Raw genomic sequence first — 15,214 nt, forward strand, 5'->3', positions numbered from 1 at the left:
CTCCTCTGAACGGCCTGCGGCGCGGAGCAGTGACGGCGGGGTGGGCATGGCGTAGGGAGGAGATAGCGTGCGAGTCTCAAAGGGGCATCGCGTTAGAGTGGCCATGCTACGAAGGGCCTTGCGGCTAGGCTTGGGCCGGGGTCCCTTGAGCTGGGGGCTAGGCACACACAGAGGAGGCTCCACTCTGGGTAAAGTTGAGGGCAGCGGAGGGTATCGTGGTTCTTGGGTGGCCCCAGTCTCCAGCTATGTGACCTTCAGAACTCAGGACCCGGCCTACTATGGAAAGACAGTGGGTCGGCTGGGAGAAGGGGGTAAGCTTGCCTGCCGGATCTTGTAAAGCCTGAGCAGATGTGTGGATCCCAAAGATGCCCTTCTCAGGTGACAAATGCTAGATCGTTCTAAGCCTCAACTTACCACCAGCCAGGCTGATTGATTGTTTGCACAGATAAATGTGCATTAAGTCCTGCTCCTGTGCAGGATGCTGTGCCTAGTGTGTGGCTGTTAAGGAGTAAAGAAGGGAAAGAGGATAGAGTATATGTCCTGTGGAGGTGCCTGGAGTGTAGCTGGAAAGGGAAGACTTCAGTAGACCAGTTCAAGACTGGGTAGAAGCCGACTTGGACAGATGGTCTGCACTGCTAGTCCCCAAAGCTAGTGTAATTGGAGAAGTGCATGGAGCAGGTGGGAACTGAGATCAGCCTTGAAGGATATTGTTCACTGATTCAAGGATGGTATGTGTTCCAAGTTCTGGGGAACTGAGCAAAAGTTAGGAGAAGAGAAGTATTGCTTTGGTGCAAGGAACGAACTAGCAAAAGCCATGTAGATAAGAGTGTTTGTGTAGAAATAAGAAATGTAGTGTGGACAAGGAAGGTAAGCCCAGATCAAAGAAAGATTCAAACATTGCTGAAAAGAGTTGGGCTTTGTATTGGAGTCAGTGAAAAGACTTGGAGATTTCTGAGTTAAGTGTGAAAGATGAAAGGATTCATTTATTCAAGGCACTTAGAATGTGCCAGGTTCTGTGCTAGGCTGGAGATTCATTGGTGAAGAAGGTAGGCGTGGTACAGTATGAAGCAACTCCAAATAAACTCAAAATTGCAAATGCATTGCATGAGGTAATGAGACAGTGTGACAGGAGATTTTGACAGTGTAGGGGGCCGGAAAGCCTTTCCTGAGAAAATGATGATTGAACTGAAAGAGAAAGGAAGCAAAGCGTTACCAACAAAGAAGTGGACACGATTTCAAAGCAGAGAGAAACCCTGTGTAGATTCCCTGTGGTGGGAAGAAATAAAGCACCATCAAGGTGTGGAAGGGGCTGGAGTGGGGGAGTAGGGAGAGAGCAAGGTAAACGAGCCAGACCGTGCAGTGTCTCATAGGCCGTGTTGAAGATTTTGGACTTTTATTCTTGGAGTAACAGAAAGCCACTGGAAGGTTTTAAGTAAGACAGTATGTGATTAAGTTCGAGCTTAGAAAATATTCTAGCTATTATGCAGGAAAGAGTTGGGTGGGCAAGAGGGGGATTAGTGGGAACAATTAGGTTTTGCGTTAGTCTAGGTGAAAGCTTATGGTGGTTTGGTCTAGGGTGGTGGTAGCAGAGATGAAAAAAAAGCGGGGGGACAGATTGGGGAGGTATTTAGGAGGCCAGGCCACCGGGACTTGACAATAGATAGGACATGAATGTAGCTTTGCTGGTGGTGATGGATATCCAGGGTAAGGTGCCTCTCAGAGTATCGTGCTTCAGAGGGCACTGCCGCTTGGGGTGTGCCAGGACCTACGGGTCCAGGAGCCTGCAACATCCAAGAGGAGAGGACCATGCAGTTGAATATATGAGCCTGGGGCTCAGGGGAAAGAGCAGTCTGCACAGGAGATAAACACGCATAAGTCACCTGGCCTAGGGAGAGAGTACAGAGTGTTCGTTTTTAAGAAGCTGAATCTTGCATTGCTGGGCACGGTGCGCGAGAAGGCAGAGAGCCGAATGGCGTGCAGACCATATAGTGAAGCTGTGGAATTCTGCTGGGTACAAGCTGACCTTATGAGCAGGGTCGGCCATGGGGACAGCCAGCTCAGTGTCCTCCTAGCCCACCTTTTCTTGTGCCGATCCTCTAACCCCTTGCTGTTGGAAAGAGAATGTATGGCCTTCTGACCATAACTGCATCCCACAGACCAGAATGGAAAGTTGTCCGAGATTAAGAAGAAGATCCAGTCAGTCCTTCCTGGAGGGGCCTGGAACCCACTGTACAACACCAGCCACCTGCCCCCTGAACACTCGGATGTGGTGATTGTGGGGGGTGGGGTGATTGGCCTGTCTGTGGCCTATTGGCTGAAGAGGTTGGAGAAGCCACGAGGTGCCATTCGGGTGCTGGTGGTGGAACGGGACCACACGGTGAGGTCTGGGGGAGGCGGTGTCATGAGTGGGGCACGGACACCTATTTTATTAAAGGGCAAGGGGAGCAGAGGGGAGGAAAGACTTCAGTCTTTGGAGGTCCCAAGTCCAAAGGGACTGTGCTTTGGCTCTTGTTGAGAAATAGCCCCAGGTGCTTCTTCCCCTGAATTAGAGACTTTGGCAGTAAGGCTTTTGCTTTTGAAAGCAAATTTCGCAATGTTGGATCTTCCGGCTGCCCGCAGGTGCGGCAAAGAGAGCCTGTATTCCAGCTGTGATGGACACCAACAGCTGTCTCATCCCCCCTTCTAGGTTCTGTTACTTCTGAGGTTTTGCACACTTGTTCCTATTTTATTTTGTAAGATTTTGTTCATTTATTTGAGAGAGAGAGAGGCGCAGCACAAGTGGGGGTAGGGGCAGCGGGAGAGGGAGAACCAGACTCCTCAGAGCCCTTGATGTTGCTATTGTGTCCACTGCCAGTTAACCAAGAATCTTACTATTTCAGTCATAGCCTTCTATTTTCCAATTGGTAGATGAGATGTTAATCTCCTGCCCTCAGACTTCCAGGCCATTCCCATCTTGTGCCACGGTGCTCAGCTGTTTTAGATGACTGACTCTGCTCTGCACATCTGCTAAGAAGGATTTTAGGGGCGCCTGGGTGGCTCAGTCAATTAAGCGTGTGCGTTCGGCTCATGTCATGATCTGGGGGTCCTGGGATTAAGCCCCGTGTCCGACTCTCTGCTCAGCAGGGAGCCTGCTTCTCCCTCTCCCTCTGCCCTTCCCTCCTCACCGCCTCGTGCTCACTCCCTCGCATGCTCTTTCTCTCTCTCTCTCTCAAATAAATAAAAATCTTAAAAAAAAAGAAAAGAAGGATTTTAATAATTATCGTCCTCTTTGGGTGCTGGATGACTTGCATATGGGTTTATCTACCTCAACTCCTCTTAGATTATAAACTTTCAAGTAGGACTCCCCTCTACCTGAAGGTGCTTCTGTTGCAGGATTCTGCTCATGTGTGACGGGTTACGGGGCTCCCTCAGCTACTTTGGTCTTTCCACAGTATTCCCGGGCCTCCACCGTGCTGTCTGTGGGCGGGATTCGTCAGCAGTTCTCGGTGCCTGAGAACATCCAGCTCTCCCTCTTTTCAATTGAGTTTCTACGGAACATCAATGTACGTGCAAAGAGATTTGGGGGTTGGGGTGGCGACCACTCCTTTAGCCCAGAGAGAGGAGCCGCCCAGCTGGCCAGGGCAATCCGGGAGCAGAAGCAGTTCGGGCAAGTAGGAGTTAAGACCTCTGGTTCTGTCCCTAGTGGTGGTACCCAGAGGAGGAGGGCTCCTCTCAGTCTCGGGAGCTATGGGGAGGAAGCCAGGAGAGCCCTCCCTCCGTTCTTTAAACCAGCTTCTTCTGAAGAGCTTTTTTTTCTTAATTTTTTTACACACAGGAGTACCTGGCTGTAGTCGATGACCCTCCCCTAGACATCCAGTTCAACCCCGCAGGTTATCTCTTGCTGGCTTCGGAAAAGGGTGCTGCTGTCATGGAGAGCAACGTGAAGGTGCAGAGGTGGGTGCCCGGCACGCACCCGGGAAGCTCGGACACCGAGTGAGGAACTGGGATGGGCGAGTTGATCAGACAGGTCCCTGTGTGGAGGCTCAGTCTGCCAGGTAGCACAGACAAGGTCTCCGGTACCCTGTGCTGTCACACAGATGTGGACCACACGCTGCTGCCGTGGTTCCGAAATCTGCCAGATCCTAAGAACCACCTGGAAAAATCCCACGCCTTAAACACCAGAACCTCTAGGGAAGGGCCCAGGAATCGGCACACTTTTCCTGTAAGGGCCAGATAGTCAACGTTTTAGGCTTTTGGGGTCATAGGCAGTCACTCAGCTCTGCCGTTGGAACAAAAGCAGCCATAGACAAAACATGGATAAAAATGTGAACGGACGGGTGTGACTCACGTACAGAAATGCAGGCAGCAGGCCAGTTTGGGCAGCCCCTCTCCTGAGTGTGTCTCGTGGTTGGTCAAGAGTGCATGTGTTTAACAAATAGACTTGCAAGTCTCCCTAGGGACATCAGGTAATGTCCCAGATGCAGCATTTACTCATGTAGCCACCCCAACATCCCATTTTACATGTGGGTAAACTGAGGCACAAGGCACTAGTCAGTGGTAGCGCTGGGATTCGAACCAGACAGTCTAGCTTGCGGGTGTGTTCTTTCAGGATCCGTGTTGTTGTGTTTGGGGGACAGTGTCCCATAGGATATCGTGCTGGTGGACAGGACTGCACTAGAAAGTGGACAGGAAGGCCATTCCAGGCAGAAGAAGGGAACAAGGGGAGGGAACAAAGTGACCTGCTGTGTTGTGAAAGAACATGGAATAGTTAGGGGGTGGCAGGGCATTTAGTGTGGCCAGGGGGATACTAGGGTGTAGGAAAGGAAAGCGGGGTCAGGTGACGAGGAGGCTTGGTCTTCACCCCCTCAGCAAGGAGGAAAACTTGGGGAGTTTGGGGCAGAGAAGTGACACAAATGAGGCGCAGTCCCCACGTGAGGAGTTGGGGCCCGTACTTCTCCCTCTGCGAGCTCCCCCTCTCTGACACACCTGCACCCAGCCGCACATTTCTCTCAGGCAGGAAGGAGCCAAAGTCTGCCTGATGTCTCCTGAGCAGCTGCGGAACAAATTTCCCTGGATAAACACAGAGGGCGTGGCGTTGGCGTCCTATGGTGAGGCCTGCTTGCAGAGGGGCTCAGGGGTCGCGGGGCGCCTCAGGTTGGGAGTCTCGGCACCCCCGGGCCGTGCTAGCTCTCTGTCCTTCCGCAGAGTCTGACTCTGATGCCTTGGGCAACATGCCTTTCCGTGGCTTACGAGCCCTAAAGAGGGGTCAGGGGCGCGGGAAATCCAGTAGAAGAGGAGGGTCCTAACCCCGCCTCATGAGTCCTCTTGCTCATCACAGGGATGGAGCACGAGGGTTGGTTTGACCCTTGGTGTCTGCTCCAGGGGCTTCGACGAAAGGTCCAGTCCATGGGGGTCCTCTTCTGCCATGGAGAGGTGACACGTGAGTCTGAGGTCCATACTCCTTCCCTCTGCCAGCCGGGGTGCAGGCGTGGATGGGCTCTTACCCTCACTCATGGGCTAAGCAAGAGTTGGTGGGAAACGGGGTTCTCCCTGAGGGCTGGTCCCAGCCATCCTGACTCTAGCTCTTAACTCGGCTTGTCTGCGTGACTTACGATGTGCTTGAAGGTCTCCACACGCTCGTGTCCTGTGTGCGGCCAAGTTCATCCTGGTTACCCCATCTCTGTGGGAAGGCCCCGGCCTTCCGGCTTGCTTTCTCATGAAACCCATGCAGTCCCACTCCTGGCCTCTTCAGGCCTCAGGAGTTTTGTTTTTTTTTCCCGCAGGTTTTGTCTCTTCGTCTAGCCACGCGGAGACCACAAGTGGGGAAGAGGTGACTTTGAAAAGGATCCACGAAGTCCATGTAAGTTCCCAGCCTGTGCACCTTCCTTACCAAAGCAGAGGGATAACTGTCATTTCGATCTTTTTCTACCCACTTCCAGTCTGGGTAAACTAAGGCTCGGGAAGAAATGTACCTCTCATGGTGCCCAGTGTATGGGCCAGGCCCTCCCTCCCCGCCCCCTCTGGCATCTGCAGGTGAAGATAGACCGCAGTCTGGAGTACCAGCCCGTGGAATGTGCCATCGTGATCAACGCAGCAGGGGCCTGGTCTGGCCAGATCGCAGAGCTGGCTGGTGTCGGGAAGGGCCCACCTGGCACCCTGCAGGGCACCAAGCTACCTGTGGAGCTGAGGAAAAGGTGACTCCCGTCTGAGGGGAGGCTGATGAGAGGGGGATAGAAACAGTGTAAGCGTTTGTTAAATGTGGTGGGAAAGGGGGGCTGCTCTTCCCACCATTTCCTAACCTGCTGGTCATGGCAGGTATGTGTACTTCTGGCACTGCCCCCAGGGACCGGGCCTGGAGACCCCGTTCGTCATAGATGCCAGTGGGGCCTATTTCCGCCGAGAAGGATTAGGCAACAACTATCTGGGTGGCTGTAGCCCCACTGAGGTAAGCTAAGCAGCATTTGGGGGGCTGGGCAGGAGACATAGGCCAACTGTCATTAAAGAGTCAGGCTTTGGGGTGCCTGGGTGGCTCAGTCAGTTAAGCCTCTGCCTTCAGTTCAGGTCATGATCCCAGGGTCGTGAGATCAAGCCCCACATCGTGGGGAGCCTGCTTCTCCCTCTCCCCCTGCTCGTTCTCTCTCGCTTGCTCGCTCACTCGTTCGCTCTCTCAAATAAATAATAAATAAAATCTTTAAAAAAAAAGAAAAAGAGTTAGGCTCTTTGGAGGGCCCAGCGCTGTTACTGATGTTCCAGCCCCTCCGGGTTTGAATTGGGATCTTTCCTCCCCGCCCCCCATCTACTGAAGGGATTGAGTAAAGGGGTCGGTGAGGTCTGGGTCAGCCCTTGTGTCCCAGGCAGTATAAGCCATGTCCCCACCTCTTACCACAGGAGGAGGAACCGGACCCAGGGAACCTGGAGGTGGACCATGATTTCTTCCAGGACAAGGTGTGGCCCCCTTTGGCCCAGAGGGTACCGGCTTTTGAGACTCTGAAGGTAACTAAGAGGCAGATGAGCCTGGAGCACCTCGGTCCCTTTGGAAAGCCTGTCCACTGCCACACGCCTTCCACCTCACAGCTCCTAAGGACTCGTGGTCTAGGGACCCAGCCCATCGACCCCTCGGCAGCTGGGAGAGGCCGCTGCGCCTGACCCCTGAGCAGGAGTGAGGGTGGCGTGTGTCGGCACCTTCCTGGGAACCCCAGCATCTTGTCCCCCCGCAGGTTCGGAACGCTTGGGCTGGCTATTACGACTACAACACCTTTGACCAGAATGGTGTGGTGGGTCCCCACCCACTCATCGTCAACATGTACTTTGCCACGGGCTTCAGTGGCCATGGGCTCCAGCAGGCCCCTGCCGTGGGGCGAGCTGTGGCAGAGATGGTGCTGGACGGCCACTTCCAGACTATCAACCTGAGCCCCTTCCTCTTCAACCGCTTTTACTTGGGAGTGAAGGTCCAGGAACACAATATTATCTGAGCCTGTAAGCTCTACGCTGGGCCCCACTGCCCCATCCGTCACCCTTGGCTCACATTCACGGCCTCCTCGCTGTGGCTTCCACCCCAGCACCAAGCCAGGCTCTCCCCCACCCTCCTCTCCCGACACCTTGCTCTTCCTGTCCCCACGGGGCTAGGCAGGCAGGCCGACTGTAGGCTTGGAGGGGCACTGCGCCTGAGGCCCAGGCCAACAGAGAGTGATGAGGTGAGACCCCAGGACTGATCTCTGGCTGGGGCCAAGGCTGCCCTGCAAGGTGGTGCAGTGGACAGAATACCTGAGCATGTGCCCCAAGCCTGGCTGCTTCCTGGTCCTGACCCAGAAAGATTGCCTCTGCCCCTCTTGGCAGGCTCCAGCAGAGCCCAGCAGGGAGCATTGCGGGGCGGTCTGGCCCAGATTTAGTAATTGTTTGTCCTATTCATCAGTCAATAAATGTGATCACCCTTTCCATCCAGGCTTCTGTCCTTTGTGCTTTCACCTCCCAGCACTTGCTTCTGAAGCACCCACTAGCCTTTGATACCAGGCTGGGAGGAGCATTCTTTTTTTTTTTTTTTTTTTTAAGATTTTATTTATTTATTTGACACAGGGACAGCCAGTGAGAGAGAGACAAGCAGGGGGAGTGGGAGAGGAAGAGGCAGGCTCCCAGCAGAAAAGCCTGATGCGGGGCTCGATCCCAGAACGCCAGGATGACACCTTGAGCCGAAGGCAGATGCTTACGGACTGAGCCACCCAGGCGCCCCCAGGAGGAGCATTCTTAAGTCCTAGGTGTAGACATCTTGTTTGCAAACGAATGCTTCCTCTTCCTGAGTCCCTGCAGGAGTTCGGCTGTAGAGGGTAGGGAAGGCTTCGTTCATTTCTTCCCCGTTTATTCAGCTCCAACTCTTGGCCAGGCCCAGGGCTACATATTAGGGATATACCAGCAGGCAAGGCATACTGTATGTATGTCCTCACTGGAATGTTCTTATCTCTGCCCTGCGCCTCAGCCCAGATCAGAGGTAGTGCCGGGAATAAGCACAGGTCACGCACCCTCACCTCACCTGGGTGTTTCTCCATGGAGCTTCCCAGGGAAGTGGACCTCGGAGCGGAAGCTACAGGGTGAGCAGTTTAACAGAGGGGAAGCAGGGAGGAGAGCAAGGATGGGGGTGATTCCAGGCTTCAGGAAAATCTTACACAAATGCCCAGGACCAAGGGTTAGTAAGATTCAGGGGACAAGAAGTGATTTGTCCAGGCGAGATCACGGAGGGAAGGAAGAGGGGTAGTCAAAAGCGGGGCAGGGCCAGGGGCTGAAGAGCCATGCTGTGGAGCCTGGGTTGTATTCTCTGGGCTTTCAATAGAGAAGCGACATGCTCTAATTTTCCTTTTAGAAAAATCATCCTGACTGCCTTGTGGAGAATAGACTGCGATCCCAAAGGAGGAGGGCAGATGGGAGGCTGTCTCTGCAGTCCAGAGGGCAGACACAACGGGGCCTGCACTGTCATGGCAAGAAGCACGTGTATCCAAGAAGTGACAGTAGTCACGAGAAATGGGGTCAAGTAAGACTCAGGTTTTTGGCTTGGGCAGCTAGGTGTAGGTCTTGCCCTTCACAGAGGTGAGGAACACCAGGAAGGCGCAGGGTGAGGGACAAAATGAGTGGTACAGTCTGGGACATGTTGGGGCAAGGGTGCACATAGGACGTCGGGTAGAGCTGTCTAGCTGGGAGTTGAATGTCCTGTGGTGACACTCAGGACGGTCTATGCTGTAGAGATGTGGACACCATGGAAGAGAATGGCATCACCCCACAAGGGGAGAAGAGTAGGGAACCAAGGGGGGAAGTTGGAGGGACCCCACTAACATTTAAGGGATGAACCAAAGGAGAGGAAGCTGAAGAGGTGGCCAGGCAGGAGAAAAGCCAGGAGCGTGAGGTGTCCCAGGAACCTAGGAGTGGTCAGCCATATCCATGCATGCTCGCAGGCTGGATCAGGACCGAGTAGGTCAGTGGGGCCCCCAGGGAGAGCGGTTCTGGGAAGAAATGTACCTCGGTGGGGTTTGAGGTGACAGTTGTTCAGAAGGGAGAAGTGAATGGGAGTAGAGACAGCTAGTAAAACGTTCATTCCCCCTCAAAAGCAGCCTTTGGGGAGAAGAAGGAAACAAAAGATGGGCCTGATTATCAGTGGTGTGAGGGAGGGAAGGCAGGGGAGAGGCGCCGCCAGTGAGGTAACAAGAGAAGCCCCAGGGCTGGGGGTGGGGAACAGCCAGGACTGATGAGGTGAGCAAAAGAGGAAGAGCTACCGGTGCTGAAAGACAGGAAGGAACTTGCCAGGGGCATGGGGTAGGGACTACTCAGGCCAAACCCAACATCCGTGATAGCCCTGTGAGCTGGCCTCGTCAGGTGCCCCGCGTTCAGTCACCTTGCCTTCAGTAGCGACCCCTCGTCTGTGGGTCGGAAGGAAAATGGCCTTCATCTGGCTCCTTACCCTGAAGCTACGTCAAGGTGACAAACACTGTACTTATTTATTAAGAATGCATTCATGAGGCCTCCATACTTCCACGGGCTTTATTCAAGCTCGTAGGACAGCACTTACCATGCCATCTGTCTTCCCTCTCAGTCCCAGCCTCCTTCACCTTTGCCCCACACTGAGCTGTCGTCATGGGTGGCCTCCACCTGCTCTCAGCCAGGCTCACCCGAGTGCCTGTGCCCTGCGCCCGAGCCGGAGGGCGAGCCCTGGCTTCAGCGACCTCGCCGTCTCGTGGGAGGGCCAACCCTGGTAAGCTCAACTCCAAACAACACGAGGTAGTACAGGGCTGGTAAGGAAAGAGGTGGGAAGGGCAGGGTTAGGAAAGCTGTAGAAAGGAGCCTTGTGGGAAGAGGCGCGCTTGAAGAGCACAGTAGGAAAGGAGGACACGGTGGGGGGAGAGAACCGCAGAGGTCAAGCACCCAGCAGGGAAAGCAGAGGCGTGTTGGGTAAAGGGTGAATGAAACCCTTCCGTCCTGCACTTCCTACCTACTTCATCTCACCTACTCCTCCCTGCAACACTGGGAGCCAGATACTGGAATCTGGCAATGAGTAAAGTGAACCTAGACAGGCCACATACTTCCCCAGGGCAGAGGGCTAGTAAGTGATGAACTCTGGATGCCAAGCCCAGTGATCTTACTCCGGAGCCCTCGTGTACAGCCTGAGACCACACTGCCTCCCAGGATTAGCCGCTAATTCGCTCCGCTGGCTGGTGAGAAACGTAGGAAATCAGATGGGAACGGAGATCGTGAATCTTCCATCAGTCCTCTTAAACTACCTGCATCGTCCAGCATTTTAGGTGCACAGTTGTAGGAATGTTTCCCAAACTGGTGCGCCATGGAACACTGGTGGAGAAGATACTGCTATTTCTACTGTGGTGAAACAAGTTTGGGAAAGGCTACGCGTTGTATTCGCCCCACCCCGCCCCGTGCTTTCCAATGCCCATCAGTAAGTGCGCGGGAGATTCTGCACTTGAACCCAGGACTCGGCCAGTGTCTTGCTCCTCACACCCGTGCAGCAGAGAACCGCGGGGTTTGGCATCGGCTTCCAGCCCCGGCGTCAGTGGTGTGTCCCCCCCAGACTCTGCGGTGGTGAGCCGCGCTACCACCTACCACGTGGCCTTTGGACAAGTCCTTCAATCTCCACTTTTTTTTTCTTTTTTTTTTCTTCCCCTCCCCGCCCCCAAAGACCGCGCATGGGGGAGGAGTAGAGGGAGCAGGAGAGAATCTTGAGCAGGCTCCACGCAGAGTAGAGCCGCACCAGGGTCGATCTCAGGACCCCACATCATGACCTGAGCGCAAATCAAGAGTGGGAGACTTCACCGACTGAGCCACTCAGGCGCCCTTCCACTTTTCTTAACTGTAGAAAAAGAAAAAAGGTACAATGGCTGGCCTTGCAGGGAATTAAGAGGATTAAATGAATGGAATAAGGGTTTCTTTCCGTCTCCCCGGCGCAGAACAAAGCTCAGGCTTCAGGCTGTCCCGGTGGGTTTCGGGGAAAGCGGGAGCACCGCCTGTTCTCCGGGTTTCGGCCGGGTGGCGGGCTCCGGAGCTCCCAGGGCCCCGGGGGCGGGGCGGCGAGGGGGAGCACCAGGGAGGCGCGGTTCCCGGGCGGAGCGACGCGGCGGCCGGCGGCCGGAGGGCCTGGCAGGCCCAGGGCGCGGGCCGGGGAGGAGGGGCCGCGGGCCGGGCCGCCTCGCCGCTTCCGGGGGAGCCGGGGAGCCGGGCAGCCGGGCGGCAGTCAGCCCGGGCCTGCGCGCCGCACTTCCCTTCGCCGGGGGCGGCCGGCACCGCGCGGGAGCCCGAGCCAACCCCGCGGCCGGCACGGCTGCGGGGTCGCTGCCCCCCGCGCGCAGGTGAGCCCTCGGCGGGGGCGGGGCTGGGGTCCTCACGGTGGGGGGAGGGGGAGTGCGGGCCGGGGGCGGGGTCCCGGCGGTGGAGTGGGGAGTGCGGGCCGGGGGCGGAGTCCGCGGGGACTGTGGTACCCCTGCGTCCCGGGCGTGCGGCACGGCTGCCGGGGGGACCGCCTTCCTCTCTCCTGCCCCTTTACCTGGCTGCCTCCAGCCCCCTGAACGCGGAAACTGGGTGAACAGGCTCTCCAAGAAAGCTGTCACCTCCGTCGCGAAGGAGCTTGTGCAGGGAGCCCCCCCCCCCCCTTCAGTGTGGGTGGAAGAGCCCGGCCCGGTCAGGTTGTTTCCGTCTTTAACTGTAGTGTTTCTACCACAGTGTCCTCACATCCTTCTTTGCTCTTTCTGATGGTCTTTGCGGGAGTGTTCCAGTAGGAACATGGCTTTAGTTGCGGTTCATGACCTACGGAGGCATTTCTTTCACGAACATCTATCTTGGGCAGGGCAACGTGTGCAGTGCGGGAGTGACAACTTTGGACAGGGAAGGGTCGGCCTGGTCCTGCCCCCGAAGACGGGTAAATTAGAAATCACAACACGACCCTGGTAAGTGCCGCCGAGAGAGGGGCAGTCGGCAGTACTCTGGTAGCTGGGACACCTAAGCCTGACGGCAGCTAGGAGGGCACCTAGGGCCAGGAGTGACTGTCCGAGAAAGTCACAGGTACTTTTTTTTTTAACTTTTAAGAAACTTGAAATACGACATGCGTACAGAGAATTGCACAATCTTAAGTGTACAGCTTACCCAGTTTTTACACAGTGACCATTTCCCGTGCAGCCTGCATCCAGAATAAATAAAATGTCACTAGCACTCCAGAAGCCCCCAGTGTCCACTTCCAATGACTACTTTCATCTAAGGAGAACTATTATCCTGGCTTCTCACATCAGAAAAAGTTGACTTGGTTTGAACTTTTGATATGTGGGCTCATGTGCACCTGATTTTTGTGTAATTTTGAGTATCTCACACTCAGTATGTGAGATGCAGCCGTGTTGCATTTAGCCATGATTCATTTATCCCAACTGATGTGTGATTTTGCACTGTACAGATAGAGTCCAATTTATTTCTGCTTTCTTCTGGACACTTGGGTTGATGGACATGAGTTGTTTCCAGATTGGGGTTTTTTTTAAATAGTGCCGCGAGGGTTCTTGGGGTTGTCTTTTGGTGGACGTGCGTATGCAGCAGTTCTGTGGGTATATTCCTGAGCGTGGAATTGTGGGCGTGTTTATATTCAACTTTAGCAATCTTGAGTGCCACACGGTTTTCCAAGGGGTTGTACGAGTTTACACTCCCACAAGCAGTGTGTGAGTTCCTGTTCCTCAACATCTTTACCAATACTCGGTATCGTCTCTTTTTTTCATTGTAGCCATTCTACTTGGTGTGGCGCTGGGCAGTGGTGTTGCACTGCGGTTTTAATTCTCATTTCTCTTATGTCTAATGAATCTGCATCTTTTCATGTCTGTTGGGCATTTGGATATCCTTTTTGCGAAGTGTTCAATGCTTCTGCCCATTTTTTTCGATAGACTATCGCTTTCTTACTAGTCTGTAAGAGTTCTTAAATATTCTGGTTATGAAACATTGATTGGATATGTATTTTTAAGAGACTGCCTTTTCACTCTCTTGAAGGTGTCTTTTGATGAACAAAAGTTCGTCATCTTAATGTTGCCCAATTTATCTCCCCCCGCCTCCATGTGGTTGTATTATTTATGACCCGTTGAAAAAAATCGTTGCTTACCCCAGGGGGTCGTAGGTGGGCAAAATGAGTGAAGGTGGTCAGAAGGTACAAACTCCAGTCATAAAATAAAGAAATCCTGGGGATGTAAATTTACAGCTTGGTGACTAGACCGCAAAACTGTATTGCATATTTGAAGCTTGCTAACAGAGTGGATTTATTCTCATTGCAAGAAAAAAAGTGTGTGACTGTGTAGTGATGGGTGTTAGCTAGACTTACTGTGCTGACCGTTTCACAGTATATACATATATCAGGTCACTGTGTTGTGCACCTGAAACTAATATGTTATATGTCAATTACATCTCAATTTTAAATAATCAGAAGATGAAGTCGGGGGGAGAATCTCCTATATTTTCCTCTAAAAGCTTTATTGTTATTCTCACCTCTACCATCCTTTTGAAATTAAGTTTTTTGTAGGGTGTGAGATATAGGTCAGCATTTATTGTTTTCTGCAAGGCTCTCAACATTGACGTAGCACCATTTTCCCCACTGGTTGGCGGTGTCGGCCTTGTCATACATCAGGAGACTCTATGGTTGTGGGTCTGTTTCTAGACACCCTGTTCTTCCATCCATCCGTCCACCTGTGCACCAATAGCATGTAGCCTTAAATAATGCTTTACAATAAGCCTGTATGATTCTGGTGGTGGAAGCTCTCAGCATTGTCCTTCTTTAAGATCTTAGGTATTTTTTTTTTTTGATCTAACTATGCCTCCCAAAGCCTTTTTAAAATAGATATATGCATAAAGTAGTCATTTTGTAAGCTCAGCAGGGAACCATTGTAAAAGGGTGTACAATTGGCATAATTTGTAAACCGGATCGATCCATAAGGTTACCATTGACACGATCCGTATTACATTCAGTGCTGCACACCTGCATCACATCTGCTGCAACGTAAATGCAAAATCAATTTACACCATTTTCGTTAAATGAGCTTTAGTACCTGTATGATACAGTCTCAAAACAAAGAATTTTTTAAAACTGAGAAACTGAAGTTTCCCAAAGGCCAGTTTGCTACGTTTTTGCAAAATACATCAACATTAATTATAATGCTTCCCATTCATGTATGATCAGTAAGATATGTTCCCATGGGACTGAACTTCAGCCGACGTTTTAGATTCGAATAACCAGTTATAATACTTTTGACTTATAATTAAATTTTTAAAAATGGGTGCTGTTATACACACACATGCACATATATATACTTTTTGACATTTTTAAAGTCTTCAAAATTTATAAAGTGTAGTGTTGAAAGCATATGTGCCAGCGAACATGATTTATTTTCATACAGGTCATGAGACTTCAGTTAATCAACCAGAATTCTGACTGTTTTCTGCCTGCTAGAGTTCCACCTTAAATTTGATTTTATAGCAGAATCAGTCATTTGGAATTTATTTCATAAATTCAATCTCAAGATTTACTAGGCTGCTTTCAGTCATTTCACTGCTTATAAATATAAGTAACAACATAAATTGAGACCAGTGGTTTCCCTGGATCAGAATTTCCTAGACAGCTCTTCAAAAATGGGTTCTTGGGCCCCATTCCTGAAATACTGAATAAGGTTTTCCAGGAGTATCTATATTTTTTAAAAGCTCTCTAGGTGATAACAATATGCAGCTTGGTTTGAGA

General features: G+C 52.4%; 1 protein-coding gene and 1 long non-coding RNA gene across 6 annotated transcripts; both read left to right on the forward strand.

The window, feature by feature from the left end:
* The first annotated feature begins 28 nt into the window (after positions 1–28).
* Positions 29–7,916, forward strand: FOXRED1 (FAD dependent oxidoreductase domain containing 1). 4 transcript variants are annotated; one of them, XM_026505441.3, is made up of 11 exons: positions 29–188; positions 2,157–2,377; positions 3,432–3,542; positions 3,815–3,933; positions 4,993–5,087; positions 5,318–5,419; positions 5,763–5,839; positions 6,013–6,173; positions 6,295–6,424; positions 6,868–6,972; positions 7,197–7,916. In XM_026505441.3, the coding sequence occupies exons 1-11, from the start codon at positions 104–106 to the stop codon at positions 7,449–7,451; spliced, it is 1,461 nt and encodes a 486-aa protein (XP_026361226.2). In that variant the 5' UTR covers positions 29–103; the 3' UTR covers positions 7,452–7,916. The 4 variants fall into 4 exon arrangements, with proteins under 4 accessions (XP_026361226.2, XP_026361225.2, XP_044242480.2 ...); XM_026505440.3 differs by having other exon boundaries at positions 32–311; XM_044386545.3 differs by having other exon boundaries at positions 35–1,297.
* A 146-nt stretch (positions 7,917–8,062) lies between these two features.
* On the forward strand, positions 8,063–11,388 carry LOC130544529 (uncharacterized). 2 transcript variants are annotated; one of them, XR_008960864.1, is made up of 3 exons: positions 8,063–8,300; positions 8,831–8,998; positions 10,052–11,388. It is a non-coding gene; the product is annotated as an uncharacterized LOC130544529 (long non-coding RNA). The 2 variants fall into 2 exon arrangements; XR_008960863.1 differs by having other exon boundaries at positions 8,831–11,388.
* Positions 11,389–15,214: the final 3,826 nt, after the last annotated feature.

The sequence above is a fragment of the Ursus arctos genome, unplaced genomic scaffold (genome assembly GCF_023065955.2).
Source record: "Ursus arctos isolate Adak ecotype North America unplaced genomic scaffold, UrsArc2.0 scaffold_22, whole genome shotgun sequence".
Taxonomy (NCBI): Eukaryota; Metazoa; Chordata; class Mammalia; order Carnivora; family Ursidae; genus Ursus; species Ursus arctos.

Bases quoted from the DNA above. Each gene is read 5' to 3' on its own strand.
- FOXRED1 (XM_026505440.3), top strand. From the start codon at position 104: ATGCTACGAAGGGCCTTGCGGCTAGGCTTGGGCCGGGGTCCCTTGAGC. The intron at 6,425-6,867 runs GTAAGCTAAGCA...CTCTTACCACAG, and splicing joins GTGGCTGTAGCCCCACTGAG to GAGGAGGAACCGGACCCAGG. The intron at 6,973-7,196 runs GTAACTAAGAGG...GTCCCCCCGCAG, and splicing joins CGGCTTTTGAGACTCTGAAG to GTTCGGAACGCTTGGGCTGG.